At 43.7% G+C, this 23482-nt stretch overlaps 1 protein-coding gene across 2 annotated transcripts in view; it reads left to right on the top strand.

The window, feature by feature from the left end:
• LOC130153583 (unconventional myosin-X-like) overlaps positions 1 to 23482 on the top strand; it is a 93655-nt gene that overhangs the window by 21509 nt on the left and 48664 nt on the right. For both annotated transcript variants that reach the window (XM_056348609.1, XM_056348610.1), the window contains exons 4-15: positions 2027 to 2214; positions 2458 to 2592; positions 7196 to 7320; positions 8658 to 8671; positions 9323 to 9407; positions 10973 to 11076; positions 12460 to 12589; positions 13359 to 13477; positions 17191 to 17337; positions 18050 to 18150; positions 20338 to 20404; positions 20864 to 20956. In XM_056348609.1, coding sequence (XP_056204584.1) covers positions 2027 to 2214; positions 2458 to 2592; positions 7196 to 7320; positions 8658 to 8671; positions 9323 to 9407; positions 10973 to 11076; positions 12460 to 12589; positions 13359 to 13477; positions 17191 to 17337; positions 18050 to 18150; positions 20338 to 20404; positions 20864 to 20956 — 1308 coding nt within the window. The remainder of the gene's footprint in view (positions 1 to 2026; positions 2215 to 2457; positions 2593 to 7195; positions 7321 to 8657; positions 8672 to 9322; positions 9408 to 10972; positions 11077 to 12459; positions 12590 to 13358; positions 13478 to 17190; positions 17338 to 18049; positions 18151 to 20337; positions 20405 to 20863; positions 20957 to 23482) is intronic.

Genomic DNA, 23482 nt, shown 5'->3' with positions numbered 1-23482 from the left:
CAACTTGCGTGATCTGTGAATACCATGAATGTTACAGGGCTTGAGTTCATTTAGTATGATCCTCAAGGGTTTCCACAGATAGAACATAGTAGGCTAAGGTCGCAGATGAAGCTGTACTTACAGGAGTTATGCCTATCAGTCAGGGCCAAAAATCTTTCTAAGGAAACATGTGAGATCAGAAACAGGTGAAAAAAATAATTGTTTCCTGGAAAACAAATTCACCTGAAGGAATGGCCATGTGTGGCTTGTCCTGCTCTACAGAGTCCTCTGCAGATGACCACTCCTTGCTAATAGAACGGCTGCTATATTGTCTATAAGGGTGATGAGGACACTGCAACTGAGAGCTGGAAAAGTTTCCTAGAAACACCTTTGAAAGAGATGGCTGTAGTGGAAGAAGTTTCTGGAAGGGACTGTGGTGGGAGCTGTGTTCCTTGGGAGAGCTGAAACTGGAGTGGGAAATACAAAATGAAACATCTGAGAGAAAAAATGCTGTGAAGTGTTAGGATGGGCATCTCTGTCTTGTAGTCTCTGAACGTCTGTTCCCCCACTGCTTGTACAGTGCTTTTTCTTGATCCATGTTTTCTCTCTCAGTGCTTTCCTATTTCCTCCCACCTGTCTTGCCAGAGATAATCTGCTTGCTTATTGCTTTCATCACCAATTAATTCTATTTCTGCCCACACAGATCCATCTCAGAGGGTCCTCAGGACTTGTTCTTACTGTTCATACTGATAATGCAATTAGGCCTAGGTGATGTTACCCCCCCCGATGATCTCTGACTGCTGCTTTAATAAATGAGCCTTAAATATTTTGGTGACTACAGCATCTTATCAATCTGGCTTCTATCTTCAAAGCTTGGCTTTGCAGTATGGCCCCAGATTTCATTTGGCAAGGGGAAAGCATGTGTTTTGTCACCAAGTGTTTTGCTTACAGCTCCAATGGGTGCATGCAAATCCTTGGATATGTATGTGGTGACTCCTAGTTCAGGGTTTGGAAATAATACTAGATGTTGTCCCTAGTCACAAAGCTTGGCATATACTGCAGCAATCTAAGTGTTCCCTCTGTCACTCCTAGTAAGAATAGGTATTCCTGGAGTACAGCAGTCCCAGATGCCCCTGTGAAGGAGGCCCCCGCACCAGCAGCAGGATTTAAGCTGGATGTTGACCATATTACAAAGTCATTGTTAGGAGAGAGGAGGCACCATTGCTCTGAACTGCAGCTCTGAGAATAACTGGATTTGAGCTGTTTGGCTGAACTGAAAAAATCATGCCCCAAAAACCAAAATTAATTTCCTTCTGACTTCACAAAAGAATACAGTTGAAATTCAATATTAGGCTTTGGGTATTTTATTTAAAACTTTACTAACTCTTTTCTTGAACTGTGAGATTTTTAAAATAAATATTTTCAAAATAAAATGTTTAGTAGGAAAGGTAGAAACGTTTTGACTTGAAATCCTGAGCTTCATCTTCAGCTGTCAATTTTGATTTGGTTTACCAAATGATTTAGGCTGCTCCAACCCATATTTTTCAGCAGAACCCCCCCCGATATGCTTAGTGGCTCTTTGTGTGTGTGTGTGTTTGTGTCTGTATCCCACCTCTTTGTTCAGGAGGTGCTTCAACCCTGCCAAGACCCCTTCACTTAAGGCTGTGGATAGGGGCATTGAAGGTACCTCCTGACACTCCTTCAGTCCTGGCTTTGCTTTCAGCCTCAAGCACAGTGCAGGGTAGCTGGGTATGAAGATAGCTTCATGTTTTTAAATTGCATAAGCTTAAGCTAACACAGACAACAGACTAAGAACATTTTATTGTAAAGCAGCAAAATTCAAACGGTCCCATCGGTACTGAGTTATGCAGCCCTTGTCCTGGGGTCTGATATTCTTTGCCAAATTGGGGAGCTCTCTGCTGAAGCCCAGCTTCCTTATTTAGGCTTTCTGCCTTCACCATGAGTTATTTCAGGGTCCAGGTTTGTAGTGATTTCTTTTTTTTTTAGGAGCTTTATGTCCTTGCTGTGTTTTGTTTTCTCCCCTTAGACAAACATTGGTTCCATCTTGGCATCAGTAAATCCCTACAAACCCATCCCTGGTCTGTACAGTGTGGATGCCATAGACCTGTACAGAAGGCACCGCCTGGGTGAGCTGCCTCCCCATATCTTCGCCACTGCTAACGAGTGCTACTGCTGCTTGTGGAAGCGTCATGACAGCCAGTGTGTTCTGATAAGGTTAGAAATGGAAGAACCAGCTACTCCCTGATTCATTACATGCCTTGCTCCTGCTGCTCCATTTGCAATGACATCTTCCTAAATATCCACACCATCCTCCCTGCCCTTTGCCTAATCCCTGCTTGCCACGGTGGAGATGCCATGTATTTATCCCTGGAGATAATTATTCTGCTGTGGGTGGGATGATCATTAGCTCTGTCTGTCCCAGATTTGGGATTGTAATGTATATTTTTTTCTTAACAGTGGAGAAAGTGGAGCTGGAAAGACTGAGAGCACCAAGTTGCTGCTGAAATTTCTGTCGGCCATGAGCCAAACCTCCCTTGGGGCCCCTGCATCAGAGAAGAGCACTCATGTGGAAGAAGCCATCCTGGAAAGCAGGTACGGTCACCTCGTGGGCATGTGGGGCAGCCTGCCTTTGGCGTGGGGCAGCTGGGCTGTGGCCGGAGCCAGACCTGGGCAGTGAGGGTCACGCAGCTGAACCGTGCCATGTCAGGGAAATGCAGAGGTTGCAGTCTCACGGGGATGCCTCGCGCTGGCTGCTCTCCCAGCTGCCTGTGGATGCATTAGGTTTCTTTCCAATAGCAGCGTGGCGTGCACATGGCTGCTGCAGAATTAATGCTGTAGCCAAGGCTGGGATTTCTCCTTCCTTCAGTAACCCATCCCTCGTGCTTGCCTGGCTGCACCCTTGAGATCACCCCCACATGGCTGCACTGTCCCTCTTCCCAACTCTACATCTTCCATGGCAGTAGCCGGAGGGGATGTGGTTAACATTCCTCCCTGGCTGTCCCAGGTCATCCCCATCTCCCATAGCTCTCGGTTGTGGCCGTGCTTGTGGTGAGTCTCGGTCATGCTCTGAATCCTGGTCTCCTTCAGCCCCTGCTCTCCCCCAGCCTCCATTTGTTTCAGGCCATCGGTGGTTCTTGCCCTCAGGGGTCCTCTGCGCTGCCTTACAGCTCTCTTGCTGCCCAGGAGGTGATTTGATGGTGAATTGTCCATGGGATCTGTGAGGGGCACAAGTGAGGAGGTTTGCTGGGGCCTGTGTTGGGAGGAGGCTCTGGGCTGGTCAGAGCTGGTCTCGGCTGGAGCTGGCGCTGCAATAACCACCACCTGCCGAAGCCTTGCTAAGGCGTCGAGTAGGCAGGGAGGTGTACGGCACCTGGATCAAATGTATCTGCGGAAGAAACTGGCAGCCGTGAGGGGATGGAGGCATGCTCTGTCAGGGATCCTTCATGCCAAAGGAGGTCCTGACACCCCTGAGGGACCGTGGCCCACACTAGGGCAGGGACACCCCTGAGGGATTGTGGCCCATGGGTGACCCACGCTGGAATGGGGGCACCAAGGAAAAAAGTGTCAGGAAAACCTGAAGAAGCAAAGTGCAGCTGAGGAAAACCAGAAAGAGGTGAAGAACAGCAGCGAAAACAAGGAAGCGAAGAGTGACAGAAAGAAGCAGTTGTGAGTGACCCCAGCCTCCTGTGCTGCCTTGTGGGGGGAGTTGCGAGGGACTGGTGGTAACCTGAGGTAAAAATGGAAGCTGAGGCTAAGAAAAGGAGGGCAATAGGTGTTTGACTTTCAGGTCAGCCTTGGGAAGAGGAAGGAAAGGTGTTTACTTAAGTGTCTGTTTTATTGTTTGTGTCCTCCTTTTTCTTAACACCTGAATTTTATTTAATAAATTAAATTAAACAAAGGTTTTCCAACACAAGACCATCTTGCCTGTGACTGGAGGACCTTGCTGGGCTCTTCAGTTCAGTACCGTCAAGGGCAAGGCTGCAAGTTGGTCCCAGTTTGAGCCTCTGATAGTTGCAGAAACCTGCAGAGGAGTAACTCAGATGTCTGCAACAGGATCTAGTTGTGTAATAAGCTGGAATCCTTTGAACCATCTGTGTAAAAGTGACTCTCATGCAAGTGGCATATTTCAGGGCCCAGAGAGCAGAGAGAAGGAATGTTTCCTGGAAGACGGTGACGCAAAGAAGTTATTAGTAACTGTGGTGAAAATAGCCTAAGCAGACATGCAGTGTCTAACGTGGCAGCTGCAAGAACATTGCAGTTTTTAGGATCTTTATAAGCAGAGCAGCATTGAGCAGAAGAGTCGCTGCCTTTGGACCTAGTGCTCGAGAGACCTTTGTTGGATGATTTATCCTTTGCAGGTGTGCAGATTTTACCAGGGACATTGGCAAATTGGAGAAAGCTCTTAAGTACGATACAGTCATGACTGAAGATCTGCAAAATCTGCTTTAAGGCAAGCAGCTTAGAAGGCTCAAACCCACTTAGTGGTTAAGCAGTAACTTGACTGTGACCTAGAAAACTTACGACGGTAGGTAGGTGACTCCTGAGTCTGCAAGATCCTACAGCAGTGAGGTGGAGTAAGAGCTCAAGACCTGTTTGTGTGCAACTCTAGTGCTACATGAGCTATTGCAATGCGAATGCAAGAGAATCTGGTTGTTCACCTTTTCCCTGAAGAAACTGAAAACCTGGACCAGAGCCAGAAGCTGCTGCCACTCCTAAAGTGTCTACCGCATATGTTTGCAGTTTAGCTTCACTTGCTCTGCCAGTGGCCCTCCTTGGGTTAGCTTATGGTGGATTTTTATTCTTGCACCCCAGCATATAACCATGAATAATGCTGGATAAAGAATCCATTTCAGACAGCATTATAAACAAAGTGTTATGTCAGCTTTCTATCGTTTCTTTATGTCTTGTAACATTCATGCTTGGTATATTTCTCAGCAATCAGGCTCTGAAAACTCCCTCGGCACAGTAAATTTTGGTCTATTTTCCTTGAAAATATCCATCAGTCCATTAAAAATTCTGCTAACTTTCCTCTCGGCTTTTTTTCTTGCTTGCTTCACTCTGAAGCTCCTTTCTCCATGTTGGGTGTCACTGCTGACAGCATAGCCACCTTTCCTGTCATTCATCTCTCTAATCTTTGAATCTTCTTTTTTGTCTTCAGCTATGCATCTGAATCCTGGAGCTGCATATACTGCAGTATTTCTAAAATCCAGGCTTTGCTTTCTGCTGCCCTGCTGAAACTGCCCATCATTTTGAGTGCTGCAGCACACCCTGTCCACATGCAGCCAGCATCACCTTCCTGATGTGCCATTCTGCCTTGCACAGTTCACTGCTGCATCAAATGCCACGTTGTGACGCGCCCGCTGGTGCAGGCAGTTTGCTTGGCGCAGGCACCTGCCCTCATTCCTGGCTGTGTTAGCTCACCCACCCCTCTGCCTTGCAGCTGCCACTAGCCTCAGACACCCACGTGCCTGTTTCCTCCCGATCCCTGAAGGACTTCCGCACTCATGTGTGTGAGCTCATTGCCAGAATAAACTATAAAGATACTTCCTTGTGCTTTGCTTATCTAATTTAACGTGATTTAGAGCCATAAAGATTGGCTGGCTGGCTACTGCACCCTCACTGCAACTGTGATGGTTGTATAACATAACTTTGTCCTCCCTTTTTCTGGTTGTCCCCGTTCATTTTTGTTGATTCATGGCATTGATGTGTTCAGTGGGATATTTCTGTGCAATGTCCTTATTTCCATACTTGTTTCAGAGGCATGGGTCTTGGCAAATTCTCCAGGGAAAGGAACTTACCTCCTGATCTGTGCAGACAGGTTTCTATGTCTGAGATTTCTGTGGTTGTAATGTATTATAACAGAGCAATTTAATTTCTATGCTTTTGTTTCTTTAAAAAGGTATTTTCAAGAGATAAATAAGGAAAATACTACCTGAAGTTTCCTGAAGGTTGTTGGGCCTTTCTGCCAATCACAGCTCTCACTTAGCCAACACTTGCAAGGGCTGAAGCTTTCAGCAAACTCCAGCAGTATCTGTAGTTGTGATTATTTGTAATGTTATAATTATTAACTTGTGAATAATCCTGTCTCTGCTCCTGTCTCCAGAGGAACCACCCAGTAGATCAAAGGAGATGTTTAAAAAGCCAGTATTTCTCAGGGTAATGGTGGCAATAATTTTTGTTAAAAACTATGTATGTTTTAAAATTAAATGTGACTACATACAGGCTGTTCTTATAGCATCTCCATGACTCCTTACTTTGTCAGGCCTTCAGATTATTTTAGAATTGGCTAAACTGCAAAAATGAATATTTTAATCCTGGATCCATCATTTTTGAATGGTTTAGGCTGTTCACTTGTACTGTTGTTTGGAGCAAGAATGAAGTTCCATTTTAACTCACTATTTTCCATGTTGTGTGAACCTAATGAAGACAGGAATGTGACCAGGACACAAAATTCTTCATCACCTGTCTGAAGTTTGGTGATAGATTACTTTTTTTTCAACATTGTTTTCCTGAAGTGGATGATGTGGCTTAGAAAAAAGAATGAAGTTTTCAAATCTATAGTGCGTGTATAGTGCCTCTACTTGGAAGCCATGTGGCTTGTATCAGCCTAAGCAAGATTTAAGTAACAAGGGCCTTTGTGTTCCAGAATCAAATTTCAGTACCAAACAATTTATTTAGGACTATGTTTGTTTGTTAGTTTGAAAATGTTTGCCTGTAATTCTGAGCGATGACTTATACTGTCTTCTCTTTCGAAGACAGAAGGGGAAACAGAAGTACGTGGTTTAAAGCTACAGAGTGTTTGCTTTATTTATCTGATGCTTCTGAAAAAAATGCAAGCCCATTTGATGGAATGCTGCTGTGTTAAGCATGCAGCCTGGCTGGGTCTTGCCACCTTTCATTTCCTGAAGCCACATCGGTGGGGAATGCCCTTGACCAGCTGCCCATACTGACTGGGGACTGATTTAATTAATTCCAATCCCAAAGGATTAAAATTTTTCTAGCAGTGTGCTCTTGCTATCCTTTATTACCCTTGAGCTCTTCCTGCTTGTCCACTCTGTTGCTGTAACAAATTAATCTCACATGGCAGTGCACACTGTGCAAGTGGCGAAAGGCTGGACACATGCTTTGTTCTAATGGTACCTCATCACCTTCATAATGGTACACGCATCATACCTTCATTGCCTTGTTTCTGCAGCCCCATTCTGGAGGCCTTTGGAAATGCCAAGACAGTTTATAACAACAACTCCAGCCGCTTTGGCAAGTTCATTCAGCTGCACTTCTCTCAACATGGACACATCCAGGGAGGCCGAGTAACTGATTGTATCCTTTTCTTCAGTAGACCAGAAATGGATGGAGTGAGTGAAGATGAGGAGGTGCTCAGAGAGGGTCAGGAAATCCCACATCAGACTTTCTCAAAGCCAGTTTATAACTGTGGGCAAATTTGCAACTTGAAGAGGGAAGAAGTGTTTGTTTTGTGGCTCTGCAGCACCTAACTCTGGAAACCTTTTGTCTAGGTACTAAATTAGGAAGGGACATAGTTTGACTTTTCACTTTGGCAATCACAACACCTTGATACTTAAATCCCTAAAATTTGCTGCGTAGGAAGATCCCTCATGTTGACTGCATCCTGTTTTTCCCAGAAGTTTGTTCCCTCATGCTAGCTCTGCCAATGAATTAATGATTTAGAAAAAGTGAGACCAAGCTAAGAATCAATATATTCTGCACAATGTCTATATGCAGAGGAGACCAGGAATTTAGAGGGCCAGTTATAACTCTTTGATTTGGGTTGCCCATCTCCAGTGGGCCTTGGAACCCAAATCACAGAGTATCTCAAGTTGGAAGGGACCTGTAAGGAACATAGAGTCGAACTCCCTGCTCCTCACAGGACTACCTAAAACTAAATCATATGACTGAGAGCGTCATCCAAATGCCTCTTGAACTTTGACAGGCTTGGTGCTGTGACCACTTGCCTGGGGAGTCTGTTCCAGTGAAAACAAGGACAGGGAAGACTGGATATAATTGAATTATGTTGTGCTATAACCACTTTCTTCCCTGTATGCCCATGTACCCCTCTCCCAAAGGCTTTGATATACCTTTTATGTACATGAGGCAGCTAAAGCTGCCCTGGCTACAAAGCTGCTGATGACTTGCAAACCACACCAATTTCCAGTGGAGCAGCAGTCAGATGAATTTACTACTGTTGTAAATAACAGGCTTAGATTGTTTAGTCTCTGTTCTTTGTTCCTTCAGTAGATTAAAGATAGGGGTCTCTTGCAGAAGCAATGAGAATTTATGCAAGACTTGCTGTGTGCAATACAGACTTTCAGATTAGAGTGGCCTCTCTAATCTTTCTAGGTGTCCCTGGTGTGGCTCCTCCTTTGCTAGGTTACCTCACCATTGTGCAGGTTCTATGCTCTGTCTGATCCTGTCCTTTTAAATATCTCTTTTACACATAATACCTCCTTGGATAAGAAGTAGAGAGGAGGATCCGAGATGATGTTTGGGACTGCTCTTTGTCCACTTCCCAAAGTGTCAGTTATTTAATGATTTGTGCTTGTTATAAGTTGCATTCCAATGTGTCTAGAAGATTCTTTGATAGTCATCAGGAGATCTGTGCATATGACATTTGAATGTTTTCTCCTTAACATGCTATTCAGATTTACTGGAAAAGGTAGGTATCATCTCTACTGACTGACGGGCGAGACCTCTCCTCACAGTGGGGCAGTGCCAGATCTCTTCCTGGATGCTGCTGCCTCTGTCACAACACATAGACACGAGCCCTTTAGGTGTTACTACTGCAACTGCCCCAACTGAGGAAGTGAGGAAGGGGATAGTGGAGGAACAATGTTTGTTCTGTATCTATCAGAGCCTGTTCTCCTGTCTTTGATAAACTCTGTGCTTTATAGAGAGACTCCAAGAAAAAGGTATTTACAAAGGGGAAAGGGAGAGAGAACAAATACTTGGAAACTGAATTCTGCGGAGAGGAATATGGGCATACAACTCCAAATGCAGACATCTCTGCTCTGGTGTGGTTTACTTTGGACTCAGGAACTCACTGAGGAGTGGGGCCAGAACTGACAAGGTTTGGTTTGCCTGTGTGTGCACTCCGAGTACGGAGAAGTTGGTACACTGCCAGTTGCACATCCACACATGACAAGATCTTGATCTAGAGCTTATTTAGACAACACCATCACTAAACTGGAAGAAGCCTCTTTATGCATCAGCCCTGGAGATTTATTTACCTGCATCCTGGTCCTCTCTTTGCCTTTGCAATCACAAGTGTGATCTCTTCTACTCACTATTCCTGTATTCTTTGTTTCAGAACAGAGTGGTACACCAGAACCCTGGAGAGAGGAATTATCACATCTTTTATGCCCTGCTAGCTGGTGTGAGTGGGGAGCAGAAAGGTAATTTCATTTTCTGGGATATGGCTCTGTCCTCTTTCCGGTCCAGCATGTGAAGCAGGTGTAAGTAAGTTAGAGCATGGATATTTTATGTACTTGATATATTTTTCTGGAAGGCTATATGGTGATTTCATGGGAAACAGAAAGGGGAGTTGAGAGAGACTGAGGATGACAGAAATACTATATGAGAAAAGACACTTCAGGTATTCTGAGCTGGAAGGGAAGGTCTGTGCTGAAGTTGATTCAGATGCTGATGGGAGCTGTTCAAGGAGTTCAAAGGTTGGACTGACAGACATACCTTTACAAAAAACCTTCAATATAGGTAATAGGAGAGGTAAGAATGGGAATGACCAGTGATGTAGAGGCAGGACAAGAGTCAAAACATATCTAGTATCTGAACAAAGTGTTTATAGCTCTGTACCTTGGGAAGGGAGAGGTGGGTCTGAAAGAGGGCATGCAGAGAAAGCAGCAGCTGCAGGCTGTGGAAGAGTCCTCTTTGTAGTGCAGCACCCCCTTAACAACATTTGTGCATACCTGCCCTGAGCACTTGCTGACAGGTCAGATAGGCGGGCAGGAACATGTTACAGTTGCAGCCTGGTTTTGAGGGACTGGAGAATTTCTTTATGCTTTTGTTCTGTGTGTGTCAGAGAAATCAGATGGAAGAGTTGGGCCTGACAGAGTGGAGTGGGGCTTCAGTTCTAGGGAGTTCTTACAAGAATGGCCATGTAGGTCAATTCAGAAATCCATGTAAAGCAGAAGGGAAATAGTGAGGACCATGATTATCAGCAAGTACTTGGGGAAAGCATACAAACCAGATTATTTTCTTCAGCAGATCTCTGCTATTCTTCCCCATCTCCCTTTCCAAGCTGGTGTCCCAGGCTGCTTCACTTCTCCCATCTTTAATGTTTTTCTGGTTCTTGATTATCCTTGCCTCTTTTCTCCATAGATCTTTTAGTTCTCCTCTATCCTTTTCAAAATGGGTGTTCAAACCTGCAGATAGTGTTTAAGATGTAGTTGTGCTATAGTTAAGTACAGAGGTCTGATTCTGGTTTTATGTTCTGTGTTCCTTCTAAAACGGAAGGAACTGAACTGTGTTCAGTTTTTGGCTGCTGTTTAGCACTGAGATGATGTCTTCAAAAATCTTATTGTGACTCTCAGAACTCTCTCAAGTGGTGATACCTAATTTAGAGGTCATTACTGTATGTGTATAGTTAAGACTTTTTCTCTACACTTTATAAGATTGAATTTAATCTTCTCTCTTGGGTTTTGTGGGTTTTTTTCTGAGTCAATTCAGTATTGAAATATTCTTCTGTGACTCTGCAGCTTGGGATTTGACTGCTCTAAATAATTTTGCCTACCATTTGCAAGCTTTGTTACTGCACACCCTCCTCTTCCCCTTCCCCGGTGCATTCACTGCCTAGGTGCGGCTTTTGAGGGATATGGAATCTGTTCAGATGAACTTTCCCTATGGTAGTAATACACACTGTTTTGGGGGACCAAGATGATAGAATGAAAAGGCTGACTGCTAAGCAAAATTGTCTTCCCTGCCTCTCTTTCCTCTGTTGCAGAGAGCCTCTCCCTGTCTGAGCCAGAGACTTATCGCTACTTAAACCAGTCTGGTTGTGTGACTGATGAGAACCTGAATGATGTAGAGATGTTCAGTAAGGTCATGGTGAGTCCTGTCCTAATTCCTCCTGAACTTCTGGGCACAATCTCATGGGCTAAACATGCTGCAGGGTCTAGATCTTACAGGCAGAATTTATTTGCCCTAAGCCAAAATCTGGTGTTCAACAAGCCTGAAACTTAGCTCTGTTTATGGTAAAAACAAGGCTCAAAGAGTGTTTTTAGTGTACAGAAATGGGGGGATTTGGGAAACAGTCAAGGTTGAATAATAATATAGAATGATGACAGAGACTTTGGGGAGCATGAACCCCACTCCCTACCCCATAGTGGTTCCTGAAAGCCCTCTAGATGGCCCAATGCAGGAAACCTCACGCTAACCATTAGAAGGGGAACAGTTTGGTATGAAGGTAGTGTTCTCCAGAAATGGTCTGGTGAAGTTGTATCACCTGTGAAAACAGCATATTCTGAAATACCACACAGATTTCTATAGACATCTGTAACTTTACCAGAGGTTATGGGTTTAGCAGGATGAATATGCAATTCATGTTCTGTTTGATAAGTGGTTATTGGCCTGAGGGTTTTAATGGTGTAGGTGAAACTTGGTAAGCAAGGTGAGAGGAGTCAGCTTGGGATTTCAGTAGCTCCTGCTAAGGTGTGATCTGAGGGAAGGAAATGTCTCCTGTACAGTAGAGGTTTCAATAGTGACATGGCATTTATACTTCAGCTGAGGAGATGCCTGGAGGAAAAAAGGGAACTAGAACCCTGGAGTACCTTACCGACAGAGTGAATGCATGAAAACTAGGTCCTACCTCTCAAAGTCAATTTATACCAGAAGAATCCTGGCTCACATGCATGCAGTAAGACAGAGGGAATGTGCCATACTTCCTCATTATCTGGTAACCTGTTTCTGACCTTCTAGCAGTTAATGCTGAAAGGCTGGCTTTAAATTTTGCTGCATAGATCTACTGTTCTAAGTTAGAGTAAATTAAGGGGGTTACATGGATCAGGGTAAATTATATTTATGGGTCTGTCCTTCAGGGAAGACAATAAGGCAGAATGTAGCAGCAGTCCAGTGATATCTGTAAACTGTAGTGTCAGTGTTCAGGGAAGGATTTCCTCACACAGGCAATGTTCTTCCTGTGACAGACAGGCAAGGGCAGCAGCAAAGTCCAAGTTGATGATTGGGCAGATGCCCACCTGCCTTAGATAGGGATAGGGTAAATGAAGGAGAGAATGGGAGACAGTGAAGGTCGTTGACAAGATGTATAGCTGAGAGAGGGGCTGTGCCATCCTGTTTCACTTTGAGTCACAATGACTGTAATTCTGAGTTTTACATCTTGTATGAGCTGGGCATGAATGTGGCAGTTGCATTGTACTGCAGCTGCACAGTACAGTTATGTACAGCCAACATTAGCTGTATGGTTTTGTACAGACTGCCATGAAAGTGGTGGACTTCAGCACTGAAGAAATCAGAGACATCTTCAAACTTCTTTCTGGAACACTTCATTTGGGAAACGTTGAATTCATGACAGCTGGTGGGGCCCAGGTTACAACAAAAGCAGGTAAGTAGGACCCTAGCAACTTGGTAGACCATGCAAAGCCCCATAAGACCACCAGTGAAGCTTACTCCATCATCCTTTCTCTCTCTGCTATACTGGTCTGCAGTGCTTTTGCCAGCAAGTTCCCTGAAGTTTAACCCTGCAAAAGCATTGCTACAGGATGCGTGGCTCCAGAGCACCAGTATAATTCGGTTGGGTTGTGGCCCTGTGATCCATTTGTCTTCCTGGATACTCTCAGACTGAGTCCAGAGTCTCACAGTTTCTCTTTTGCATTGAAAGAGCAGGAAGAAATAGGAACAGGAGGGTATTTGAGATAAAAGTAGTCTGTTAGAGACTTTCCCACATCTTCCTTTGAAGCGTCTGCTAGTGTGCACTCTGTTACAGGTGAATCCCTAAACAGACAGAAGCAAATATTGTGAGTGCTTCAAGTCTTAAGTTAATTGCCTCTCTTCTTGAACATCTAGGTTTAGCAATCTCATGCTCAGACTGCACTATTGTGCCTTTAGGAAAACATATCTTCTCATTCAATAAATATTTTGTTGGTGCTGAGCTTTACACAGTGTTTTGCTCTTCCTGTTGTCAGCAGAAAGGCTGTCTGACTGGGGCCCATAATAGGTGCTTACCCTGCCACAGAATGGATATGTGAATGTACAGCTTTGGGTATGCCAAAGAGAGTTAAGAGGAGTGTGTTTTGTGCTGGGGCTTAGTCACTTGCCTTGTAGGAGTCCCTGGGGTCCGTGCAGGAGAAAAACGTGTCCTCCTCTGTTATTAGTGCTGAACATTGCCAGTGACCTCCTGGGCTTAGACTCCTTTCAGCTTTCTGAAGTACTGACACAGAGGTCCATGATTCTGCGTGGGGAAGAGATCAGCTCCCCTCTCACTGTGGAGCAGGTAAGTGTCCTAGTGTATGCTACTGCTTCTGCTACTTCTGCATTTCTAGGCCCTCTGTCTCCCTCTGGTTTCATCCATTCGACTGTAGGGTTCCCTGTTACACCCCTAGGCACTCTGCTGTGTCCTCAAATATTTTTCCCTTATTGGTAGTTCAGGACACAGTATTGACTTTGCTTTTTAGGCTTTACAGGGGAGTTCACTTGCAAATGGCAATGCACAATACTGATTTTAAGTCACCTTTGCTTACCAGGGATTGATCATTCTTGTGTCATGCAGAATATACATCAGATGCTTTGTGGTAATTGCATGTGTGCATGCTTCTACCTTGCAGAACTCCCAGGTTATGCTGCATTTATTGGAAGATAAATCTTGCACGCAGTTACCACCAAACATCTGGTAGGTGGTGGGTTGTAACCCCACAGTAGCTTCTTAGTGTATCCATAGAACCACAAAGGAGGACCAAATAAACTGATACGTAGTTCTCGTGTTCTGAACCTGTACTGCATACTGGAGCCAGTCCTGCTTATCTATTACATTTCTCTGTGGTTCATTACAGTGTTGTGCCTACTAACTTTAACTTGTGGTGTTGCTGATCACTTGAGGGCACTCTTGGTGTTTTAGGTCCATGCACAGATAACTAAAAAATCTTCTATCATTAATAAAATCCAAGACACTGGGAAACAAAGAATAAGGTTACTAGGATGAAAGAAGCATCATGTTATAGGAAAATGAACATCCATAATGGATATCTTGTGCTCACACAGACCGCAGAGGGTTTATCAGTCCAACCTCTACATTAGCAGAGAAACTGGTTACTAGGCTCTCTCTGGTGGGTGTCTAACTTTCCTTCAGATTTCCCATGGAAGGAATTTCACAGCCTCTGTAAGTATCCTGCTCTGGCTGCAGTGGAGTCTAGAGCTGAAAAGTTTTCCTCATATTTAGATTACCTCTGACACCCCAAGCTGTCCACCTTATAAGCTTCTGCTTCTGTGAAGTTTTTCATGTGGTGTTCTCTTTTCTAAGCTAAACAATCCAGTTCCTTCAATGTTGCCTTGTAAGTAATTTTCTAAATCTCTTCTTCTTCTTCTATCTCTATTTTCCCACATCTTTCAAGAAGTGGAGTGCTCCTGACTGAATGCCAATTTCAAGCTGAAGTCTCAGCAGTGTTCATTAGAAGGGAGTAATCACTTCTTTTCTTGCTGCGAACACACCTGCTAATATATCGCAAACTAAGCTTTGCTTTTGAGAAATGGTATATTTTTTTCATAGTCTATGACCTTTCTTTGCAATGAAATTGTGTGAAAATTGTTTTTCAGCCTATATAGTCTGTGGTAGATATCCTCGATGTCCAGTACCATAGTTTTTCTTCTCAGCTGTCTGTCCTACATGAGCCACATCGTTCTGTATCAGTGCACAAGGATGGATAACAAATAATGCCAGAGACGCTCCATGCAGTCCAGAGCAACAGTGCGCAGCTGTAGGATTTACAAGAGTCTCCCTGGACAGAGCTTTCCCTGATAGTATAGCTATTCCTGACATTTGTGCATGTTGGACCCCATGCTTCCTGCGTGCAGCCCAGTGAAGTACTGGGACTGCTAGAAAATTGTTATAGCAAGCTACTACTAGGCTGTCTTCACTAGGTGAGCCTGTACACTGAACACTGGGCCTGTAAATACTGTTCCTGCTTAAGCCCTGGTGTATTGTGCCCACCTATTCCTGTGTGTTGTTGCAGGAATGCATTGGTAGAGCTGCCAGGGATTTCTCATTATGTAATGGGCTCGTTACCCATCTGAGCTTTGACATTTCAGTGGGATGAATGGATGAACTGGCCTGAAGGCGGGCAAAGCTGGGAGGGTGAAAGGAGCCTTTGAGAACGTCATTTGAGCCATATTGTGGGGAAAGTGGCTTTGCTTACAGCTGGATGGGGAGGTCCTGTTCCTGGAAAATGAGTCCAGCCAGAGACAATACAGAGGCATGGCCTCAAGGGCATTCTCAGTCCCAAGTAATAAGACAGACTATCTGACAGAGAGAAGAAATACCCAGAAAAGCCATGTGTGCCCATGCTTTGAAATGTTCTCTTCTGGGGAGAAGTTGCTGTGTGTTCTCAGCTTTGGGTTGCTGGAGAGGAGATACTACCCAGGAAGAGAAAGGAAAAGAAAAACAGTGAGACTGGGTGAAAAGGAAGATGTTGCAGGCTGGGCCTCTGCAGCTTGATGAGACGGGAGGATGCAGAGGCAGTTAGCCTGGGCCATTAGCAAAGCAGAACAGAAGAGGTCATGTTATTCAGGCCTGCAAAACTGAAGAGCGTGAGGGTGTATTTAGAAGATCTCTGTCATTGCTGGTCAAACCTACTGAAGGAATTACCCTGGTGTCATAAATGACACAGAGTAAACAGCCTGTAATTCACGTAGATACTGTGATTTATTTATGAAAGGACAAGATTATAGCTTTTACCCTACTTGATTATTTCACATACTTGCTCACTCATCCCTCAGCATTACATTCATTAGATGTCAACTTCTTTTCCCAGTTGGGAGGCTGCTGCTTGTCTAGGAGGGTCGAACAGAAAGTTGTGTTGATTTGTGTTGTGTAGCTCCTTGCAATTACTGGTCTTGGGAACTACCAGCCAAGGTCCTTGGGCATACCCTGGCATTTGTCTCCACCTGTCTCTGATCTCCAGGATTTTTCCCCGTTTCCACCGTCTTTCTTTCAGTCAAGATCTTTGCCATCTTCTTTCCTGGCCCCTTTTTCTACTCTCTAGGATCACATCCACTTTTTGGGATCCCTTACTTTGGCCTCCTCTTTTTCCAGAACCCTAAGCCCTGGTTTCCCAGTCTAAATAGTGTATGTGCAGAAGGATAGCATGTGATCAGCCTCTTAGTTTGTGGTTCTGTCTCATGTCTCTTTATTAATTGGAGGATTTGGAGCATGCCACTTTTGTTTAGTCCAAGTGTTAGCATAATTTGCAACTAGCCCACTCCTGTTACAGCTATCAAGTAGCAGGCTTTTGCTTGAATTTCAAAAGTTCAATTTTAGACAATCATCCACCCACTTACATACCCCCAGTCATCTACTGCCTGTTAGTGATTACAATTTAAGTCATTTTTTCCACCTATGACATTTGGTTATGATCACTGCATGGGACATTGGGTCAGCTCCAGGAAGATCTCTCAATCCATGCTGGCCTACCTGGCTTCCAGTAACATGATGCAGTTTGCAGGAAGGTTTTGAAGAGTGGATTTTTGAGGTAACTTGGTGACAGAATACTGTATTAAATCCTGCCCTACCAGTTTTTGAAAAACTGAGTGGACACCCATTTGACAGCTGTACTAGGAGTACTGAATTGAGATAACTTGCTGGTCACTGCAAATGTTGGCTCAAGTGATGTAAATGACTGCTGGAGGCTTAGTCGTGAGGTATTTTGCCACCTTCCCTGCCCCAACACTTGTTCCAAAAGATGTCAGTGATTTTGCTACTTCCCTCAGCCTCTCCAGATCAGTTACCTAAAGGTCATACACCATACATCTGTGTGTTGCTGGGTTATTTGCAAACTTGAATGTTGACTATACATATAAATACTGCACCATACACAACCAATAGAGGATGAGACATCTGAAGAGGAGTGGAGGAACCCAAAGTCCTATAGAGATTTTTGGTGCCCCCTTACGCTGCCTTTTCTCCCTGTGACTCATTTTTTCTCTATATATTTACAGGCAGCTGACTCCAGGGATTCCCTCTCTATGGCGCTCTATTCCCAGTGTTTTTCATGGCTCATTAGTAAGATTAATACGAAGATCAAGGGCAAGGAAAACTTTAAGTCTGTGGGCATCCTGGATATCTTCGGCTTTGAGAACTTTCAGGTCAGGATTTTGTCTTTGCAGGGTGGGTTGGTTTTGGAGACATCACTGCATATAGGAAGGATTTTGGGTTGGGTTGTATCCTGTTTGGATTAGCATAGGGTATTCTGAGATTTCTTCACTGCCCCTGGAAGCAGCAAGATATATTTAGCTGCCCATTTCTGCCACCTGTATTCATGTAGGCTGATGTTCAAGGTCTGGTTTGTGACACAGATCCTAAACAGATGTGCTATGATAGGTAATACTGAATTTTTGTCTTGTGTACAAATGTCCAACCTCTACATGCATGTTGTTTGTTCATGTCTGTTTTGCCTTGTGTTGAGAATCCTGTGTGTAGTGCTTCTAATTGCAGCTGATGAGGGATATATGTTGAACAACCATACGGCGGTGACCGCAGAGGTATTTCACAGAACAGAACACCCAGGGACCTAACGCTCAGTGAATTATCTTTCTTTCTTCCAAGAAGAGAAATGCGATTGTCTTTAGCATCTTTTACTACTATTTAGGCCTAGTGAATTAACTTTGCATAAGCTACAAGAGCTGTTCACCTAGTGGGACCGCCCTGCACTCTCCTCCTCATGTCCATCTGACACTCCTTGCCTCTATGCTCTCTGGCTTTATTCCAGGCCTGGCACCTTCCCCATTGCTGATAGAGATTCTTTTAGGGCCCAGGGACAAGAATGTTAAGTTTTATTACCTTTGTTTCTTCTTACAGGTGAATCGTTTTGAGCAGTTTAATATTAACTATGCAAATGAGAAACTTCAGGAATATTTCAACAAACACATCTTCTCCTTGGAGCAGCTGGAGTACAACAGGTGACAAATGGAGGGAGTGGGGCCCCTATTGCTTTCACAAGTGGTAGAATGGGGGACATCATCCCTCCTTTGTGCTGTCCAGTCCCTACCACTAAGGCAGGAGAGGCAGCTGGGTCTTAGTGCAACCATGACTGTGGATATGTCTCTGTCTGTATGCTCTGCCAGCACAGGTCCCTTGTTTCCAAGCAAAAGCTTTCTCCCTTGTATTTAGAAAGTCCAGGCTCCCTTCTATGTCTCAGCTGAGTGGGAAGATCTTGGGCTTTAACACATTAGAACACGTGGTCACTGGCCTTATTACTGACTTCAGTAATGATTTACCTATGGTAGCGGTGGTATTACGCAGGTAGAATCTTGGTGTGCAAAAAATAAAGTCACTAAAGATAGATGGTTAGATATCTGACAGCTCTTTCTGTCCTAGAGATTCCTATGCTGTGAAAAGGGCACTTTTCATCAGCAAGGAGATTTAAACTAGGCTGTTTCCTGAGCTTAAAGAGCATGGGGCTTTCTGCACCACTGTTTCTCTTCTGTGGGCTTCATATTGGATTGTGTTTTGTGAAGTACCTGGGATGTTCTAGAGTATTTCTGCTTCTAGAAAATGCTGCTAGACAAATGCTTCAGTTCTTGCTCTGAAACAGAAGCCTTTATGTTTGTGAATGAAGCAATTGAATAGGGTCAGTGAGGGCAAATGAGAACAGCCTTGTAAAGAGAGACAGTTGAATAGGCAATTCATGAAATTCTAAAGATTACAAAACTGCAAGGCTATTTATGCACTGACTTCTCAGGCCAATTCTACCATTGCAGGAAGCTTGTGTTAAGAATGCTATCATCGTGACAAAAGATTTTTTCCTGATGATTACACAGGGTTTTAAATTCTGTGGCTGAACTTTGGAAAGAATGAGAGAATTTTATTATTGACTACTCATCAAGTTATTCTAGGGTGATGTGCTTAAAGCTCATCTTTCACAGTATCAGCTCTGCTTCCTCAGGTTTAGTAAGTAGCTCCATGTATTTCATCATTTGATTAGACAAGAGGTCTGTGGCACTAGAGACGACTTGATTAATTTGTGATTTGATTTGTTTCAGAAAACTCTGCTCCCTTCAATTCTGGAAGGTCATCTTTTCTTAGAATTCTTAGAAAGAATCCAAGAGGTCTTTTTATAAAAACATGGCCTCTCTGACACCCATTGTTGCAAAAATCTGAAACACTGTGAACTGATATTTTTTGTCCCTAAGTGGATAAGATACTCCATTCCCTGTGGGGGATAGATAGTTCTTTGCATTCTTTAGAAATTACTCTAGTTTGTTGCTTCCAACTGTTGCCCATAGGTTTCTGAATGCTTTGAACCTGAAAATATGAAGCCTAGGCTGAAGGGTTTGTAGACAATGGCTTCACTATCTTAAAAATGTTAGCCTTCGCCTGAAAGGTGTCTATCAGAACGTCAGTATGTAGCTTCACACAGTCTTCCATGGATTCCTGAGCAAGAGTTATTCCCAGGCTTCTCTGAATTCTGAAAACAGAAACAGCCTGTATTATGGGAGTGTAAGAAGGTGGTAAGAGAGAAGAAAACACACTCAGCACACAATTACAGAATTTCATGGATGATTTTCAGAGCATGCTTATTGCACTGCTCTACCTACATCAGCTCCCATTCTGAAAGATGCAGGGCCACCCTATAGGTCTTCTGCCTGTCAGGCCAAAGCTTGTCTGTGTCATCTTCTTCAAAACTCTCCCTGAGAAGTTGCTCCTGTCTCTTCTTCTGGTGGAACTATGAATTGTGGTTCAGTCTTCTGGCAGATGTGCGTCAGGCTTGCTTTCCAGATTGGTGGGTCAGCAGCTGACTCTTGAAGCTGTGTAGCAAACTGTCCACCATCACCACCAGTTGGGCTGAGAGCAACTGAGACCAACTACAATTTCTAGTGCTTGGTGTGGAATTTGCTCAATGACTACAAGATGAGCATTGGTCTAAATGACTGGATACGTAAGAAAGGCTGTCTCCTGCTTTCCTTCTCCTTGTGTTAGCAGTACATTGTGTGTCCAATTCTTTTTCCTCAGCCATGGAAGCCTAATTCCTGCAAATTGTCTTGAGTCCTGAGACAGCTGCCACGCTCAGCTACTTCTTTTCTCTTGCACCTCAAGGCATTGCGTCTTGTATTTCACATCTTTGTTCTGTTTGTTCTTGATGTCAGGGAAGGGATAAACTGGGAGGCCATTGACTGGATGGATAATGCAGAGTGCCTGGACCTTATTGAGAAGGTGAGCAGTTATTTGTGACAGTTTCCAGAGATCACAGGGGGGACTGCTGATTGTCTATACACCTTCCTTGGGGTTTCCTGGTTTTAAAAACAGGTATTTGCTTAGATCCTTTTCCTATCATGACCTGGCGAAAGTACGAGCTGTTCTAGCCATAGTCCCAGTTCAAGAAAGCAGATCTCTGCTCATTGTTGAGACTAAGCTTAGGGAGGGTGTCACTGTTTTAGATAGGGAGCTGTGTTTAAGTAAAACCTTAATGTGAATTTTTTAAAAATAATATCCACTTATGTTCTGTTTGCTGAATGTGTTGACTGGCCAGAATTCTGCTTTCAGCTTGAGCTTTGCTGGGTATAACTCAGGGGTTACTGCTCAGTGCTGTGTCCAGATCTCCAGTTCTTGGCTTGGTGCTGTGTAGTTAGAGCTTTTGCTGACTGTAAAAGCCCATCTCTTGTTTGGCTGTAGAAACTGGGTCTACTGGCTTTGGTAAACGAAGAGAGTCGATTCCCCAAAGGCACAGACAACACCCTTCTGGAAAAACTTCACAGCCAGCATATGGTAAGTAAGAAAATAACCTGGCAGGCAAATGATCAGTATGTTAGTCCCATCAGCATTTCAAAACTGAAAGTGAAGGTTTTGTTGATGTAAAATATGTGCTTTGTGCAGGCAATTTGAAATGCCTTAGGCCTGAACCTGCGAATGTTTAATAAGGCTGCACTGAACAAAAGTAGTATGTGAACAAACCTGAAAACGGTCTCTTGTGCACATAGAGAGAGGGAGTGTGCAAACCATTCCACAGACTGTGGGTAGAAGAGATTGGAATTTGTAGCATGGGATGGAGGTCAGGTTCTGCTGGCCTGTGATGGGACATGAGGCAGCACCTCAGGCACAGGATGCGCTGCACAGTGTGCATGGGTTTCTCCTGCCAGCTGACTCACAGGAGTCTGCTCCAGAGCACGTCAGATCTGTCTCCTGGGGATGTCTTTTGCCTCATGACTTTTAATGGAAGCTCTCTTACTGTTCCTAATTAATTAAATTCTTTCCTCCTCTTTCTTGTATTCTGGACACAGGAGTAGAAGGGCTTTTTCATGCAGGTCAGAAAGTTATCCTGGGGACACAGAAACCACAGTAAGATCACTGTAGCAATCTCTTACCCTGCCTCTGGCACTAAAACAAAGCAAATTAAACCCTGTAGTGTGGACTTCCAGAATAATTTACTACTTTATTAAGAACATTGTCATGTTTCCTAGTCCTCTAATTCAGGCTTCATCCAAGCCTGAAAACATACAAATTTTTATCCTTTATCTGACCTTTTTTTTTTCCAATTGGCATAGATGAAGATATTCTCATATTTCATATTTGCATCTAACCCTGCCAGTAATACTCATGACTACAAATTTGATATGATAGCAATGACTTCTGATTGGCTACTTACACATAGTTTTGCGGAAATATTTCCTTTCTTTAGGCTTAAATTTATCCATTCAATTTAGCCCGCTGTGGCTCTCCCTTGTATTACAGGACAAGGTGTATGAGAATGCCTGATTTACTTTTTTTATTTTTTATTGTTGTTGGTATTTTGTTAACTTTTAATATAGAAGTTATAAATATTTTTAATACGTCACTTCTTTTGAATTTTCTTTCTGAACTATCTCAGCCTCTTCAGTTTGTCTCCAAATGGAGAAATTTCAAAGCTCCTCTTCCTTTCTGCTGTTTGTCTCTGAATTCCTCTACATCTTTTCTCTATTCTTTTCTGAGATAAATAATCAGACCAGAATGCAGTTCCCTTGGTAAGAAGGTATCTGTGATTTATTGTACAGCAGCATGAGACTGTCAGTATTATTTTGCATTCCTTTATGCACCACAACATTTTGGTTGCTATTTTTGGTGATTTCTGTGCATTGAGTAGCCTTTTCATTAAGCTGTTCATAGCGTCACCTCTGTCTGCTTTGAGGGGATAGCAGTTAATGTGGAACTCTAGGGAGCTTATGAGAGATGGAAGAGGCTGAGGAGTTGGAAATGCAGGGAGGTATGAAGTTAATGCTCTAAATTTTGCATTTTTTGAAGGCAAAAGTGGGTTTTATACCAGTTTAATTCTGTAGTGCTGGCTGGAAGAGCAGTGGAAAGCATCCAGCCAGCATTGCTGGAGAGCCCAAGGACACTGTAAGAGAATGAGCCCTCTTCTCTGCGTTGTCTGTGGATTGCAATAGGCTTGAGGAGGAAAAACATAGACCTGGGATTTAAGAGATTATGACCTCTGATACAACTGAGGAGAGGAGCAATAGGGGAGATGGGAGAGGGAACCAAAATTGTTGTAGGCATGGATGAAATATACAGCTTGGTAGAGAGGGAGAGGAGAGGAGGGTGCCGAGAGGAGAGGAAGGTGCCGATCCGTATGAGAGAGTCAGTAACATCGTGTTTCCAGTGGAAGAGAGGGAAGTTTGTGGCTGGAGAAAAAGACAACTGGATTGGTGAAAGGGAAGAGCAAAGAAATGGGGTCAATATGAAAAGGCAGAAAGACAGTGAAAAAGTTTTCAATAGCACTAACAAATTACCAGGGTCAGAAGCCATCCACAAGTACTGCTAAGAGAACTTGAAGATGAAAGCTGAATTACTAACAGTATTGCGCAACTTCTTACATACTTTTTTTTTAGTACTTGTATCTAAGAAGGTAGGAAATTATTTTAATTTTTTGAAAGTATTCTAGGATATTCTAGGCCTCTAATCCTTATTTCACTACCGGGTAAATTCACAGAATGTAAATGGTCGGGAGGGAAGCCTGTAAGACGGTCTTATACTAGCATTGGGGTGGCAATTTTCTGATGATTCACGGGGCAAGGCTGGACTGACAGGTGTATTATCAGACTGATTGGGTTGTAAAATGAAGATGAAAACCAGCGTAGATAAATGTAAAATGGCATGTCTGAAGGAAAACAGTTCCAGTTTCATATTTGAAATGATGAGCCCTGAACTGATTGTGGCTGTTCAGGGGCAAGACTCAGACAGAGGCTGTGATGGGTAGTTCCATGAAACATCTGCACAGTGCTCAGTAGTAACTAAAAACCCAGATCAAGTATTACAAAT

The sequence above is a fragment of the Falco biarmicus genome, chromosome 8, assembly GCF_023638135.1.
Source record: "Falco biarmicus isolate bFalBia1 chromosome 8, bFalBia1.pri, whole genome shotgun sequence".
NCBI lineage: Eukaryota > Metazoa > Chordata > Aves > Falconiformes > Falconidae > Falco > Falco biarmicus.
Note: the sequence above shows the minus strand (reverse complement) of the source record. Positions and strands in the feature narration are given on the sequence as shown.